Source organism: Hermetia illucens, chromosome 2, assembly GCF_905115235.1.
Source record: "Hermetia illucens chromosome 2, iHerIll2.2.curated.20191125, whole genome shotgun sequence".
Lineage (NCBI taxonomy): Eukaryota > Metazoa > Arthropoda > Insecta > Diptera > Stratiomyidae > Hermetia > Hermetia illucens.
Window position 1 is genome coordinate 92,435,361 of NC_051850.1, and position 12,842 is coordinate 92,448,202.

At 41.9% G+C, this 12,842-nt stretch overlaps 1 protein-coding gene across 1 annotated transcript in view; it reads right to left on the reverse strand.

Annotated features, from left to right (window-relative positions):
• The window catches only part of LOC119647920 (breast cancer anti-estrogen resistance protein 1), a 227,330-nt gene extending 219,196 nt beyond the window's left edge, over positions 1-8,134 (reverse strand). Inside the window, exon 1 of the mRNA XM_038049244.1 lies at positions 7,452-8,134. Coding sequence (XP_037905172.1) covers positions 7,452-7,526 — 75 coding nt within the window. The 5' untranslated portion in view covers positions 7,527-8,134. The remainder of the gene's footprint in view (positions 1-7,451) is intronic.
• Positions 8,135-12,842: the final 4,708 nt, after the last annotated feature.

Here is a 12,842-nt window from a genome sequence, read left to right on the forward strand (position 1 = left end):
TATTCTATGGACAGGTTATTACCCTGTCATCATACCCTCATCACCATTTTACAATGCAGAGAACTCACCATTCATATTCCAGGGGCTACTAGCGTGGAACCGGAAGTGGCATTTGATGGTCAGGCTGTAAGTGTTAAATCAGCTTTGATTATCTAGGTATATGTTGAAAGTTGCAGTACCGAACCTGCAAAATCCCTAAGGCACATACTACCCTTCATCCTCGGTGTCTTATTATAATATAACATATAAAATTCACTTTTATTCAGATTAAATATGAGACCGTGTTGCATGTCATTCAGATTACCCATCACGATCAGAATGTCAACTTCAAGAAACCCTGAACCGCGTTTAATTGATCATAGAAACATCCTTCTCCACCACATCGGAAGTCTCGGTTGATGCGTTGCATTGCCAATTGTGATGCTCCTTTACCTGAACCAAAATCTAGCAGTTAGAAGTCTGTCAGAAACCGGTACCCAGGCCAAGTGAGCGCACCTTGCGGTATCCATAAGAAACAACGTGACACGCGATTCGCGTCTGCTACCATTTGACTTTGCAGAGTACAAAAGTATATTGACGCAAGAGGTAGCGGAGTATTCTCCAAAGTCCCCGCATCTTACTTCACTTAGGCCCAAAATGTCCAGTTTATATCGCTGGAATTCCGCCCCAAGTTGGAGTAAGTGAACATTCTGAGGACTCTCGCTATCGTTATTGAGAAGCGTGCGCACATTCCAGAAACGAATCATAGTCCGTTTTCGCCAAAAGTCGTTGCCGTGAGGTCAATCACTATCCGAAGTGTTGTTGACGTTTCGTCATTAGAGTTCTGAAAGAATATTGCCCAAGCGAATCGACCGTCAACTGAGAACTGTCTGCTGTAAGTTCACAATTTCACACGAAGGAAGATAATTTACGTTTTGACTTCAAATGATTTACTTTAGAAATTTCGGTGACATATACTCCAATTCGAATAGTAAAAACAATTTCAGCGGATCTATCAAAGCGTTTCCGGGGACAAATTTGAATTTTTTTTCAAATCTGGCGCAATTGTTTTTTGTATAAATTTTCTCTGTAAATCTGAACCTTAGAGCTCTAGTGAGGTTTTGCATGCATATTTGATTACTGTGTTGTGTTTTGAAGGCTTTAATTTTCTGAATTTACCTTTTATTTTCTTTTTTTTTTATTTTATTTTCTGAGTTGTCACAATCTCGGTAGATGCCCGATTTTACCTAATACTAGCACTAAGTGCCAAGCATTTAAGCTCGGACGATCATACCTACGTAAATTAAAAAGGAATGCTGGTGATGGTTGTAGGCTGTTGGGAGAATCCGTCTAGAATTCCCTCCAACATCAATCACGTATGCAAAATGGAAGCCGTGAGGGATTTAGGTACAACACGTGTAGCCGACAATATTATGGAAGCTACAACCACTCGCTCGAAACGCCAAATTTTTTTGATTTCCCGAGCCAGTCACTTCTTGTTCACCTTCTTCTCCACGTATTTTCGTCCAATATTGCTATTATGGGGGATAGCAACATCAATAATGTGGCGATCAGTTAAAACTTGCTGTAAGCAGAACCATCAAGTACTGCTTGCGGCTCATATCAGTAAACCGGACATATTCCCGTGATCAGCCCATGCTGTATGAAAGGTTTTGATAGGTCACCTTACATACAGCATTATGCCTGGTGATGTATTACACCGGTGCCATAACAGTACAGTCAGAAATGAAATGATCCAACGTCTTTAACGCCGAACCACACATTCTGCACTGGTCGTTCTCCATCCGCGCTTTCATGATGAGCTTTTCATAAGCTCGGGTGGCGACCACGCCAACCTGACTAGCACAAATGAATTCTTCCTTTTTAGCAAAAGCTCTTCAACAGAGCCATCTTTTCGACAAATGCAAATTGACAAATGGCTTCCAAAGAAAATTCACGTGTTTTCATGCATTGCCTTCGACTTCCATTCATCGATCCGCTTTTGGTCCAACTTCCCACTCAGAGGATTGAAAGAGTGTTTCTTCAAGTTATGTGGAGTCAGCCCACAGTCTGCCTTACAGACAGCTGCATGCAAGAGACTCGCCTGCCATTTGCTGTAAACATACATGCGTAACAACTCGACTTGGCAACCACGCCCCTACCTCCGATGTCGCGAGGCCGGTTCATCCGCTCCACGGGAGAGTTTGGATGATGCATTTGGAATTTGGACATAGTTGTCCGAATCCGCGGCTGGACGTTTTCCAGGTCGGTTTTCGTCCACGGCAATATTCCGAATGCATAAGCCAGTGAAGGGATAGTGAATACATTCAATGCGCTTATTTTATTCTTCCCCGAGAGATGCGATTTCAGCACCAGCTTTAAACGTCGCAGGAATTCGGGCAGCAGATCCTTCAGATCACTAACTCGAGCGTGGGTTCCTTGCAGAATTCCTAGGTATTTGTAGCACCATAAATTTTTAGTATGTGGTCATATTCACATGGATTGCGACAGTGATCATGCCATAATAGAAAAAAAACAAGTCGGCAAACCGGAAACGAGACGCTTCAAGTATGAAAGGTTTTGTGTATTTCTTTTATAAAGAGATTTGAGTGTGCATTTGTCCCATTTGTACGTAGCACGTAATATATGTGTATATTATGTGAGAATATCCACTTTCATTGACATTCAAAGTCTTGAATTTGCACAGAAGCGGCAATTTTGACCTATTATAACTTTGTTAGTAATAGTGCGATTGGTAGGATTATGCTCTATGCTGTAGGATTCTGTTCTATGCTGTAGCCTACATTACAGCAAAACTTCGTGATTCTAGGAGGAACTTAAGGGGGGTTTTGCAGCCAATTACTAAAAATTATAGTAATATACTATTATTAACTTCATTTGAACTGATATCTGTATGGAAGGTATTTCGGAGCCCAGGCACCATATAGTAGCAGTTTTCTGATTTTTTTCAGATTTTTCAGTTGGGTAGTTTCTGAGAATGGCCCCCTTAAAGAAATGAAGAAACCCCCCGAACTCCCCACCTACCCTACAAATGTCGAAACTAAGACCTGCTTCGAAAAGTACTAACCGAGACCTTTAATTGTCCGTCACACGCATTTTTCTCAGAGTGTTGTAGAGGTTGACACCAAATTTGGTGGAAAGTGGGAACTGTGAACGCTCACGCATATAGTGAGTAACATCCTTTTACGTAGAATCTGTCTGCTTGTCTTTCTATCTGCAGTCTGTCTGTCTGTCACACGCACTATTGTCAGAATCGGTTTACCGATTGACACGAAATTTGGTAGGAAGGTGGGAACTGTGAACCCAATACATGCAGTGGGTGATATCCTTCTACGTTGAGATTAAGGGGGGAGGGACCCCCATACATGTTCTTTTTCATCGAGTATTGTCATGTTGGGTATCAAATGAAAGGTTTCGATTAGTACTTTTCGAAGCCGACCTTAGTTTTGTTTGACCGACCTTTTGATTTGTTAGAAAGGCGAGGCGTTGGAGGTGTGGAAAGTGATGATTTCTTTAACGGACCCATTCTCAGAAGCTACTCAACCAAAAAATCTGAAAACAATTATGAAGCTACCTCTATTTGTCCAGGCCTCAAAATACCCTTCATTCCGATATTTGCTCAAATTCAGTTAATAATATAAGGCCTACAAAGAGGTTCTGTCGGTTTTTTTCTTTAAATTTGAAGCTTTATTGTGAAAAATTGGTTATATTATACATTCATTGTTCAAAGTATTGCCCATCGCTAGCCACAAATTTCTTCCATCTTTCAGACAATTCATAGATACCATCGCGCCAAAAATTGGCCTGCTTGGCCGCTATCCACTCATCGAGCCATTTTTTGAGTTCGTCGTAATTGGAGAAGTGCTGGTCAGTCAAGCCATGCTGCATCGATCGGAACAAATGGTAATCAGAAGGAGCAATGTCTGGAGAGTACAGCGGGTGGGGTAGGACTTCCCATTTCAACGTTTCTAGATATGTTTTAACGGGCTGTGCAACATGTGGAAGAGCATTGTCCTGTTGCAAAATAACTTTATCATGCCTTTGCTGGTATTGCGGCCGTTTTTTTCTTGAGTTCGCGGCTCAAACGCATCATTTAATGTCGGTAGAGTTTGCCCGTGACCGTTTCGTTCGGTTTTAGCAGCTCATAGTATACCACACCCAGCTGGTCCCACCATATACACAGCATGATCTTCTCACCATGAATATTCGCTTTGGCCGTCGATGATGAAGCATGGCCGGGGTATCCCCACGTTGCCCGACGCTTGGGATTATCGTAATGGATCCACTTTTCATCGCCAGTAACTATTCGATGCAGAAAACCCTTCCTTTCTTGTCGTTGGAGCAGATGTTCGCACGTGAAAAAACGACATTCGACGTCTCTTGGCTTCAGTTCATACGGAACCCAATTTCCGACCTTTCGGATCATTCCCGTTGCTTTTAAACGGTTGGAAATGGCTTGCTGAGTGACTCCAAGTGTTTTTTCAAAGTTCTTCTTCCGTTTGCGATAGATCTTGGTCGAGCAATGCCTCTAATTCTTCATCTTCAAAAATTGTTGGCCGTCCTGCGCGCTCTTCGTCTTCCAAGTCAAAATTGCCACTTTTAAACCGTCCAAACCACCTCTGACACGTTCGTTCAGATAGAGCATGGTCACCATAAACTTCCACCAAAATGCGATGACTTTCGGTTGCTTTTTTTCTTCATATTGAAATAATGAAGTAGAACTCCCCGCAAAAACACATTATTTGGTACAAAATTGGCCATTTTCGTTGATGAAAAAAGTATTGTTGTTTACACTTCAATTAAATAATTTATACTGACGTTTGTGCCTTTTGACAGTAGCTTTCCGATGAATGTTTGGAAATGTGGATCAATGGAATAAAAAACAAGCTACGTCATCTATTGTGAAAACCGACAGAACTTATTTGTAGACCTTATAGTATATTACCACATTTTTAGAGAAATATATGAAAATATACAAAATCAAACATCCTCTTTAACCTGGCACTCGAGAAAGTGATCCGTGATGCTGAGGTAAATGGAAGAGGTACGATCCTCTTTAAGTCCACCCAACTACTGGCCTATACTGACGATCTCGACATCATGGGAAGAACCACCGGAGACAAACTGCCTTCATCCAGATCGAGCAGGCGGCAAGTCTGGCGAGATCTTGGGCTGCATATCAATGAAGGCAAGACAAAGTATATGGTGGCAAGGTCAGCACCGAAAACCAACCAATCAACAACATCAAACCGCACTGGTCAAACGGGAAAAATAAACATAGGAGAATACAACTTCAAGACCGTTGATAATTTCTCCTATCTAGGGTCGAAAATAACAACCGATAACAGCTACGATGATGAAATCCGCGCACGGTTGTTGTCAGCCAACAGAGCCTATTTCAACTTACAAAAACTGTTCCACTCGAAACGTCTCACCATAGGGTCAAAGCTCTTACTGTACAAGACAATGATCTTGCCAGTCCTGATGTATTTCTCGGAGACTTGAGTTGTTAGCAAGAAGAATTGCGAATTCTTGGTTGCGTTCGAGAGAAGAATCCTTCGAAGAATTTTTGACTCCCTACCTAAGGATGGACAATTCCGTAGCCTACATAACGACAAAATCTATGAGCGATACCATGACCGTCAGATTGTGGATAAAATCCGAGTGAATAGGTTACGGTGGGCGGGTCACTTAATCCGTATGGATAAGGATGATCCCACCCGCATCTATGGTAGAAAAAGAAGACGAGGCAGACCCTGTCTAAGATAGAGCGATGGAGTAGCTCAGGACGCCAGACAGCTTTTATGGATATCGAATTGGTGGACCTCATCGCAAAACCGGGATATCTGGGGTTCCTTATTAAGAAGCCTATACCGGATACCGGTTGTTGCGCCGTTGATGATGATGATCAAAATCATACTATTATTAACAAAGTTACAGTAGCTCATTTTACTGCAACATCACACTAAAGTGAGTAGTCTGACATGCTAAATGCATATACATAACGGGCTACGTTCAAATGGAATAGTTCTGCACTCAAATATACTCACAGAAGAAACAAACAATACCTTTCATACCTGAAGCGCCGAGCTTCCGGTTTTCCGACTTGTTTATTAATTCTTCCCATGTACACACTGTGAATAACTAGGTAAGCGTGAGGTGCAAAATTAAGCAACTCAAGTCGTGGCCAAAGTATTAATAATTTTGATATAATTTCCCTTCATATGGTAAATAAAATAGTATAAAATCAACACGTTATGGCTAAAATCAAAGTCCCTCGACTTGATTGTAAGATTCTGGAGACAAGTGTAAACTTTAAAAGTGCTCTCCTGAAAAAAGAACATTCTCTCTCTCTGAGGACTTCCTTTCACGCGAATGTCAATTATTCTCGTTACGTATGACGTCAGCGTCTTATTTGCATGACTTAATATGCAGTAAATTCGCGTGAAGTTGAGAAGTTCGAGTTGCTATAACTTTGAAATTAATGGCCGGATTTCCATGAAACTTGGCAGTATTATGCGCGATTCTTAGAACGAACTTAAAGAGGGTTTTCCAGGCAACTTCAAAAAGTTGGTAATATACATATTTTGAGCCTTAGACGTTTTTCTAGATTTCTGAGTTGAGTAGTTTCCGAAAATGATCCTGTCTCACTTTCAGTATGCGCATTTGGGTTCATTACTCGCGCACTTTACAATTTGTGACAAAACTAATATTAATTTTGGAAAGTATACATCGGGACCTTTCATTTGATATCCCACATGACTATATGCGGTGAAAACAAATTTGACATCCCGGTGTAGACGTTTTGGAGAAAAGTGCGTATAGTTTGTTTTTATATTTTATGTTTTACACAAAACCTTAATAAAAAAAACAAACTTTCAATTTATGAGAATTGTTACTGGACTGCCCTCAGATGCGCTTTAGATTTGACACAAAATTTATCGGAGAAAATAATAAATTTCAGGTGTTTCCTGGTGGCAAATGATTTGATGCATGAACTGATATTACGTATGTTCGCATTGTAGAAGGTAATGGCAGGATACTATAAAGATCCCTGTATATGACACGTTACATACGAGCTGTTATAATTATTTGTTTGTTGACCAATTAGCAGTTGAAACGCCGCAACGCCCGAGAAGGAAAACGGTTAACATCCTCAAACAAAGGGCACGTCCAACAGTAGAAGCTGAAACGAGTACATTGCGTGGGAGCTCCTGCCGAGTACACCGAGTTGGAACCACCTCGTTACCGGCTGGTGAGGTAGTCCTTGAACTGGATCGTTTGCACGCCACCTAACGTACCCGAGAAGCTCCCCGCACACATCGCACACACTCATTAAGAATGAATTGTAGCGCGAGCCGTAATTAATGAAATACACGAAGATGAGCGTAAACTGTGCAATCTGGCCCAGGATAAATCTTTCTGCCTCAGGTCGTGTTCACGTTCCTTACCTGTGCCGAAAAGAAGCGATGCGGTACTCCGACCACGGGTTGTTGTTGCTGTTGTATTCCGAAGCCAGTAAACATTGTATCCTGAGTGCGGGGGTGTTATCCGCCCGCCGTTGAGCCAGCAAAACGACAAGCACAAGAAAAGAAAAGTCACGCACTCCTTCCTACTGACGGCTCGCAACTCCCTGGTGTGTGGGCGCGAAATTCACTTACAACTTTCCTTTTCAAGATGCCGTTTCGCCACTTGCAGTTTTTTGCACTTTTTCTCCCAAGTAATAAATATTACGGAATCACTTGCACTTGATGACTAAGGAGGAGACGGGAAGGAAACCGCAACGCTATTTGGCGTCGGTGTTTGCAAAGCGATACATTCAGCGATAAATGGGTGGCATCATGTTCCTGGGGCGCGAAGATAAAGGAAAGGCAGTAAACAGGAACAAGTGAATTTACGACAGGTTCGATAGACGGACGGATGTCGGACGAATGTTGCTTCAAGGCGGCGGTTGTAGGCGACGCGGCAAAGCACTAATCCGCGAATAACGACGTAAAGTCGCGTAACGATTTCACGCGATTCGCGTGATTTTGTGGAGTAAGATGCCGGCTAAACAATGGAACAGGTGAAGTGGGATCGGCTAGAAAAGGCTTATTCGGATGAGGGTAACTCTTCCACTACTCGCGTTCCAGGAGAGACTAAAGGAGAATACAGTGATTACCGCTATTTCCGACACCGCGCGCAAGGCGATTGTGGAATGTCCCCTGCTAAGGAGGGACATGTCGGAGCGTAACACCCAGCCTTCTTTGCGCATGTTTAAATCCTTGGAGAAGGACGAACTGGGTTACCTTTCTGGACAAATTTGCTAATTCCGTGTTCCGCAGCTGAGCCTGTGACAGTGGCTTGTTGGGCTGAATGTCGATTTGCATAAACTGCAGAATCCTGAGTTTAAAACCCGGTTTACGTCCTGCATATTCAAATTGCCTCAACTTCAGTTTCTATAAATAAATTCTTTTGAAAAATGTCTACCAATTCTCTACATGTAAAACAATGTTCAATAAGTTTTCTTAGAATGATATTCTGGTTTGAAAAAGATTTTCTTATTTAATATATTCTTCCTGAACTTGCTGCAAATTTACAGATTCCATCTCTGAAGTGAGAATCCGGAAGACTGCTAAAATACCTTAAAACGATGAAAACCATTTTGTACTTATGAATTTTTTGAAATATGTGAGCAGCCAGGAACTAGAGGGACCTAAATCTAAAAAAAATCTCAATGTTCGAAAGAGCTCATTTAATTTGGTTTTTTAATCCAAAAGCCATTAAATAGTAAATTCTTATTTCATTCAATAATAATATACAACACAAAAAAAAATAAAAACAAATTAAACGAAATAAATATACCCGACAAACAAATACAAAAATTTCCAAATAAATGGGTTTAACTCATTTTTTTTATTTTAACATTCCACTTTACGCCTCTTTTTGTAATGATTTCCGTTACAGGCTTTTCATTGAATGGTCTTGGCGAGCGCAATGCTGACGACATTGCCGCATACAGGGTACTGTAATCCTGTAGTGTACTGTTATGGTCCTAAATGAAGTGCTCTAACGCACTTCAAGGCCATGATCCAATTTGGATTGTTGCCGCAACGATTATTATTATTTCCGAGTTATCACAATCTCGGCAGATGCCGGATTTGACCTAATACTGGCACTAAGTGCAAAGCATTTAGGCTCGACGATCCCACCTACTTAAAACTAAAGGCGCGCTGGTGGTAGTGGTCGGTCTCAAGTCAATGGGAGAATCCATCGAGAACTCCCCGCAACATCGAGCATGGTAATGGTGTACTTCTGCATGGTTTGAACCAGACTGTGCGAAAGTCCCAGGTCATCAAGGGAAGCCTTGAGGGATTTAGGTACAATACATGTAGCTGACAATATTTTGGGAACTACAACCACCCGCTCGAGATGCCAAATTTCTTTGATTTCCCGAGCCAATGGCTCATAGTTCACTTTCTTCTCCATATATTTCCGCTCAATGTTGCTATTATGGAGATAGCAACATCAATAATATACGCAGAGCGACCCGTCTTGTCAGCTAACAGTACGTCAGGCTTGTTATGTGCGGTGTCATCAGTCAGATGCTGTAAGGAGAACTATCAAGTACTGCTTGCGGCTCATATCCGTAAATCGGACATCTTCGTGTGATCAGCCCATGATTGTATGCAAGGTTTTGATGGATAACCTTACATACAGCAATATGCCTGGTGATGTATTGCACTATTGCCATAATAGTACAGCCAGAAATGAGATGGGCGAACGTCTCTAACGCCGAACCACACATTCTGAACTGGTCGTTCTCCACCCGTTCTTTCATGATGAGCTTTTTATAAGCTCGGATAGTGTCCTGAATGACATACGTGAATCCCTCCGTATCAGCAAAGATCTCCCCAGCACACAGCCACCTGTTCGAAAAATGTAGATCCACAAATGGCTGCTAGAGACAATTCCAGTGTTTGCGTTGCAATATTTTCAACTTCCATTCATTGATCTGTTCCTGATCTGACCCCAATAAACCTTACAAACCGACACAATAGTCTGTATTCGCCGCTGGACGTTTTCCAGATAGATTTTCGTCCACGACCATATCCCGGATGCATAAACGCATACAGTGAAGGGATAACGAATACATTCAATGTGCTTGGTTTATTCTTCTTCGAGAGAGGGTTCACACGTCGCAGGAATTCCAGATCACCAATTCGAATTCAATTGTTATTTATAGAAGCAAGGGTCATAGCTTAAATGTGGGGGTCACCAACGCTGTGTCCCACTTGCGGCTCGTGATGACCTTTGCGGGTGGCTTGAATTCGACGCTGGTCTAAATCAAATTCCATCCAAATATCACGGCCAAACATTACTACTATTCGCAACAAATTCCTTGATGTGATTTAAGTACATCAACTGGCAATTAGTCATATTTGATCCAGTACCATGCAAAACCGAAGAGGGCTCAATAAATTTCCCCCTCTTTGTATAGGGATGGGCTCTGAGGTGTTAGCAGCCTCAGATGAATGCACTGACAAGGTGGCATACAACCCTTCCATTAATGTCGTCAAAAATTTTATTGATTTTCGATCAATGCGAGGCAAATATAAGATATGGATTAGTCAGAAGTGGGGACACTGTCGAAAGCCTAGACATAATCGTTATAGGAACTAAAGAAATTTCTTTGCCCTCTAGTTGCCTGTCACAAAACAAGTGAGTCAATAATAAGTTGCTCTTTGCAATCCTTTGACCTAAATCGGCAGTCCTTCTACTCCTCGGACAGAATGTTGTTCTCCTCGAGTTGCATAGAGAGAGGGTAAAGGGTTGATAAGCAAGTAATCGGTCTTGTGTCTGCGGGATCTGCACCGTATCCTTTTTTCGAACAAGCAAATTTTTACACCAGAAATTCTACACTCATTCCGCACTCGGGCTCATCCAGTTCTTCGAGCTGTTTACGGCTCATCGAACCTGCTTTCCGTAACATCGACCAAATCCATGCCTGACAGGACGGGTCCCTTGAATCTACTCAGTATGCTCAACATACTGGGCGGGTAACCCTCAACGTCCACCCCACTATTCTTTTGCTTTAGTCAGTTAGGATTCGTTGAGTGATTTAAAAAATCTTCGTCGATTCCTTGGGTATGTTGCATTTTGAACACGACTGGTGTGACTTTCACCGTCGCGAAAGATAGCATACCACAGAAAGTTTCTGCTTGAATGTGTCCTGAATTTTCAACTAAAGGTATCTCACTGGTGATGGCATAGTTCCGGTAAACCACCTGCACTCGTCTGCTGCATCGTCAGTGCCGATTTGAGCAAGCCTAACAATGTCCTGCCTTTGTCAGTACCACCAACGTTCCAAACGAATTCCACACGGTGCATCTCTTTGGTCACTCAGACCAAATAATCGAAAGCGAATCTTGTGAGCATGCAATCGGACAGTTGCAACGTCACTACAATACACTAGTGACTCTAGTTGCAGTAATGACCGATTACCACACAATCGACGCGTAATCTCATCTTTGATTTGAGATAAAATTTTCGGAGTCGCTTGGAATACCTGACCTATGCAAAGGATCCATTTCCAAGAATTTTATACACGCTCTTTGGAATTCGTCCTGAACCTCAGCGGAGCTTTCAGTCGAGCAGTAAAAAAAGTTCTTCGGCAACTATTGAAACTCTTGCCTATAGTGCAGCGTGGTTGTTGATGCCGCCTTTGTGCCCATCGACTTTTGGTCATCAGTTTCCCCAATGACCTCATGTCAAACACGCTCCCTGATGACGGTCGGGATTGTGCCGTTGCGAGTAATAAAGCGGCACTGGGCTGCAACTCGCTGCACAGTCTAGTCTAGGGGCAAGTAAGATGTTGCATCTACCCTGCTGTTGTTATGTTGTAGTAGGATGCGGATGATAAAGAGGTTCATTTTTCTCAGTCCTCTTCATTTTATGCGGACCTCCTGAAAAGATTAAAACAGGTTCTGGTGAAATAGCTTCATTTCAGTGCATTTTATACCTAAATTGCGGTCATGTGTCCATCTTAGAAATTCCGATTGATAAACATTAATTGCTTTCATATCTGTGATCATAAGGTATTATTATTACGCTTTAAGTTTCTCAGAAGAGAATAATGCCGGCTAGCTACTACGGAAGAGCGACATTCGAAGATCGAACATCAAAATGCATTGTACATAAGGAAATACTTGTACTGAAGTTCGACTGGGACCGAAATTGATACAATTTTGCTAATTGTTCCACTCGAATAAAGTTTGTTTGGAGACAACTCTTGATTCCAAAGTATTGAAGGCTGCTGTTTAAAATCCGCATAGAATATTACTTGCTGACCAATAAATCAATTCGTATATCTAATGTTGTCGCATTTTATCAATAATATTATTGTTTAGTGTACTCACAGATATCGATCTCGTTTTTTAATTTCGTCGAGCTTATCCAATCCATAAAAAACGATTTATGATCTATAAATCGCCTGACAATTTATTCAGATCATAAAACAAATCTTGAGTTAAACAGACGTTAAATCACCATTCTTAGCCTGGACTAGCCCTATTTATCCCGGCATAAATTTACCATGTTCCTGGTTGGTGGTTGAAGATGGTTCCTTGCACATGCCACACATGGAGATACAACTGATAGTCGGAATTAATAGATACACGGCTATTTTTCTTCGTCCCTTTTTCAAATGTATTGCAGTCTGTGTTGACATTGTTAAGGAATAGAACCCACAACACTTAACCATAATGTAAACACGGTCTGAAGTGATCTCGGCCGGCTCGAGCCCACCTGGGAACAAGCAACAACAGAAGGCAACAGGTAGGTCGACTCTCTTTAGCCGGTGC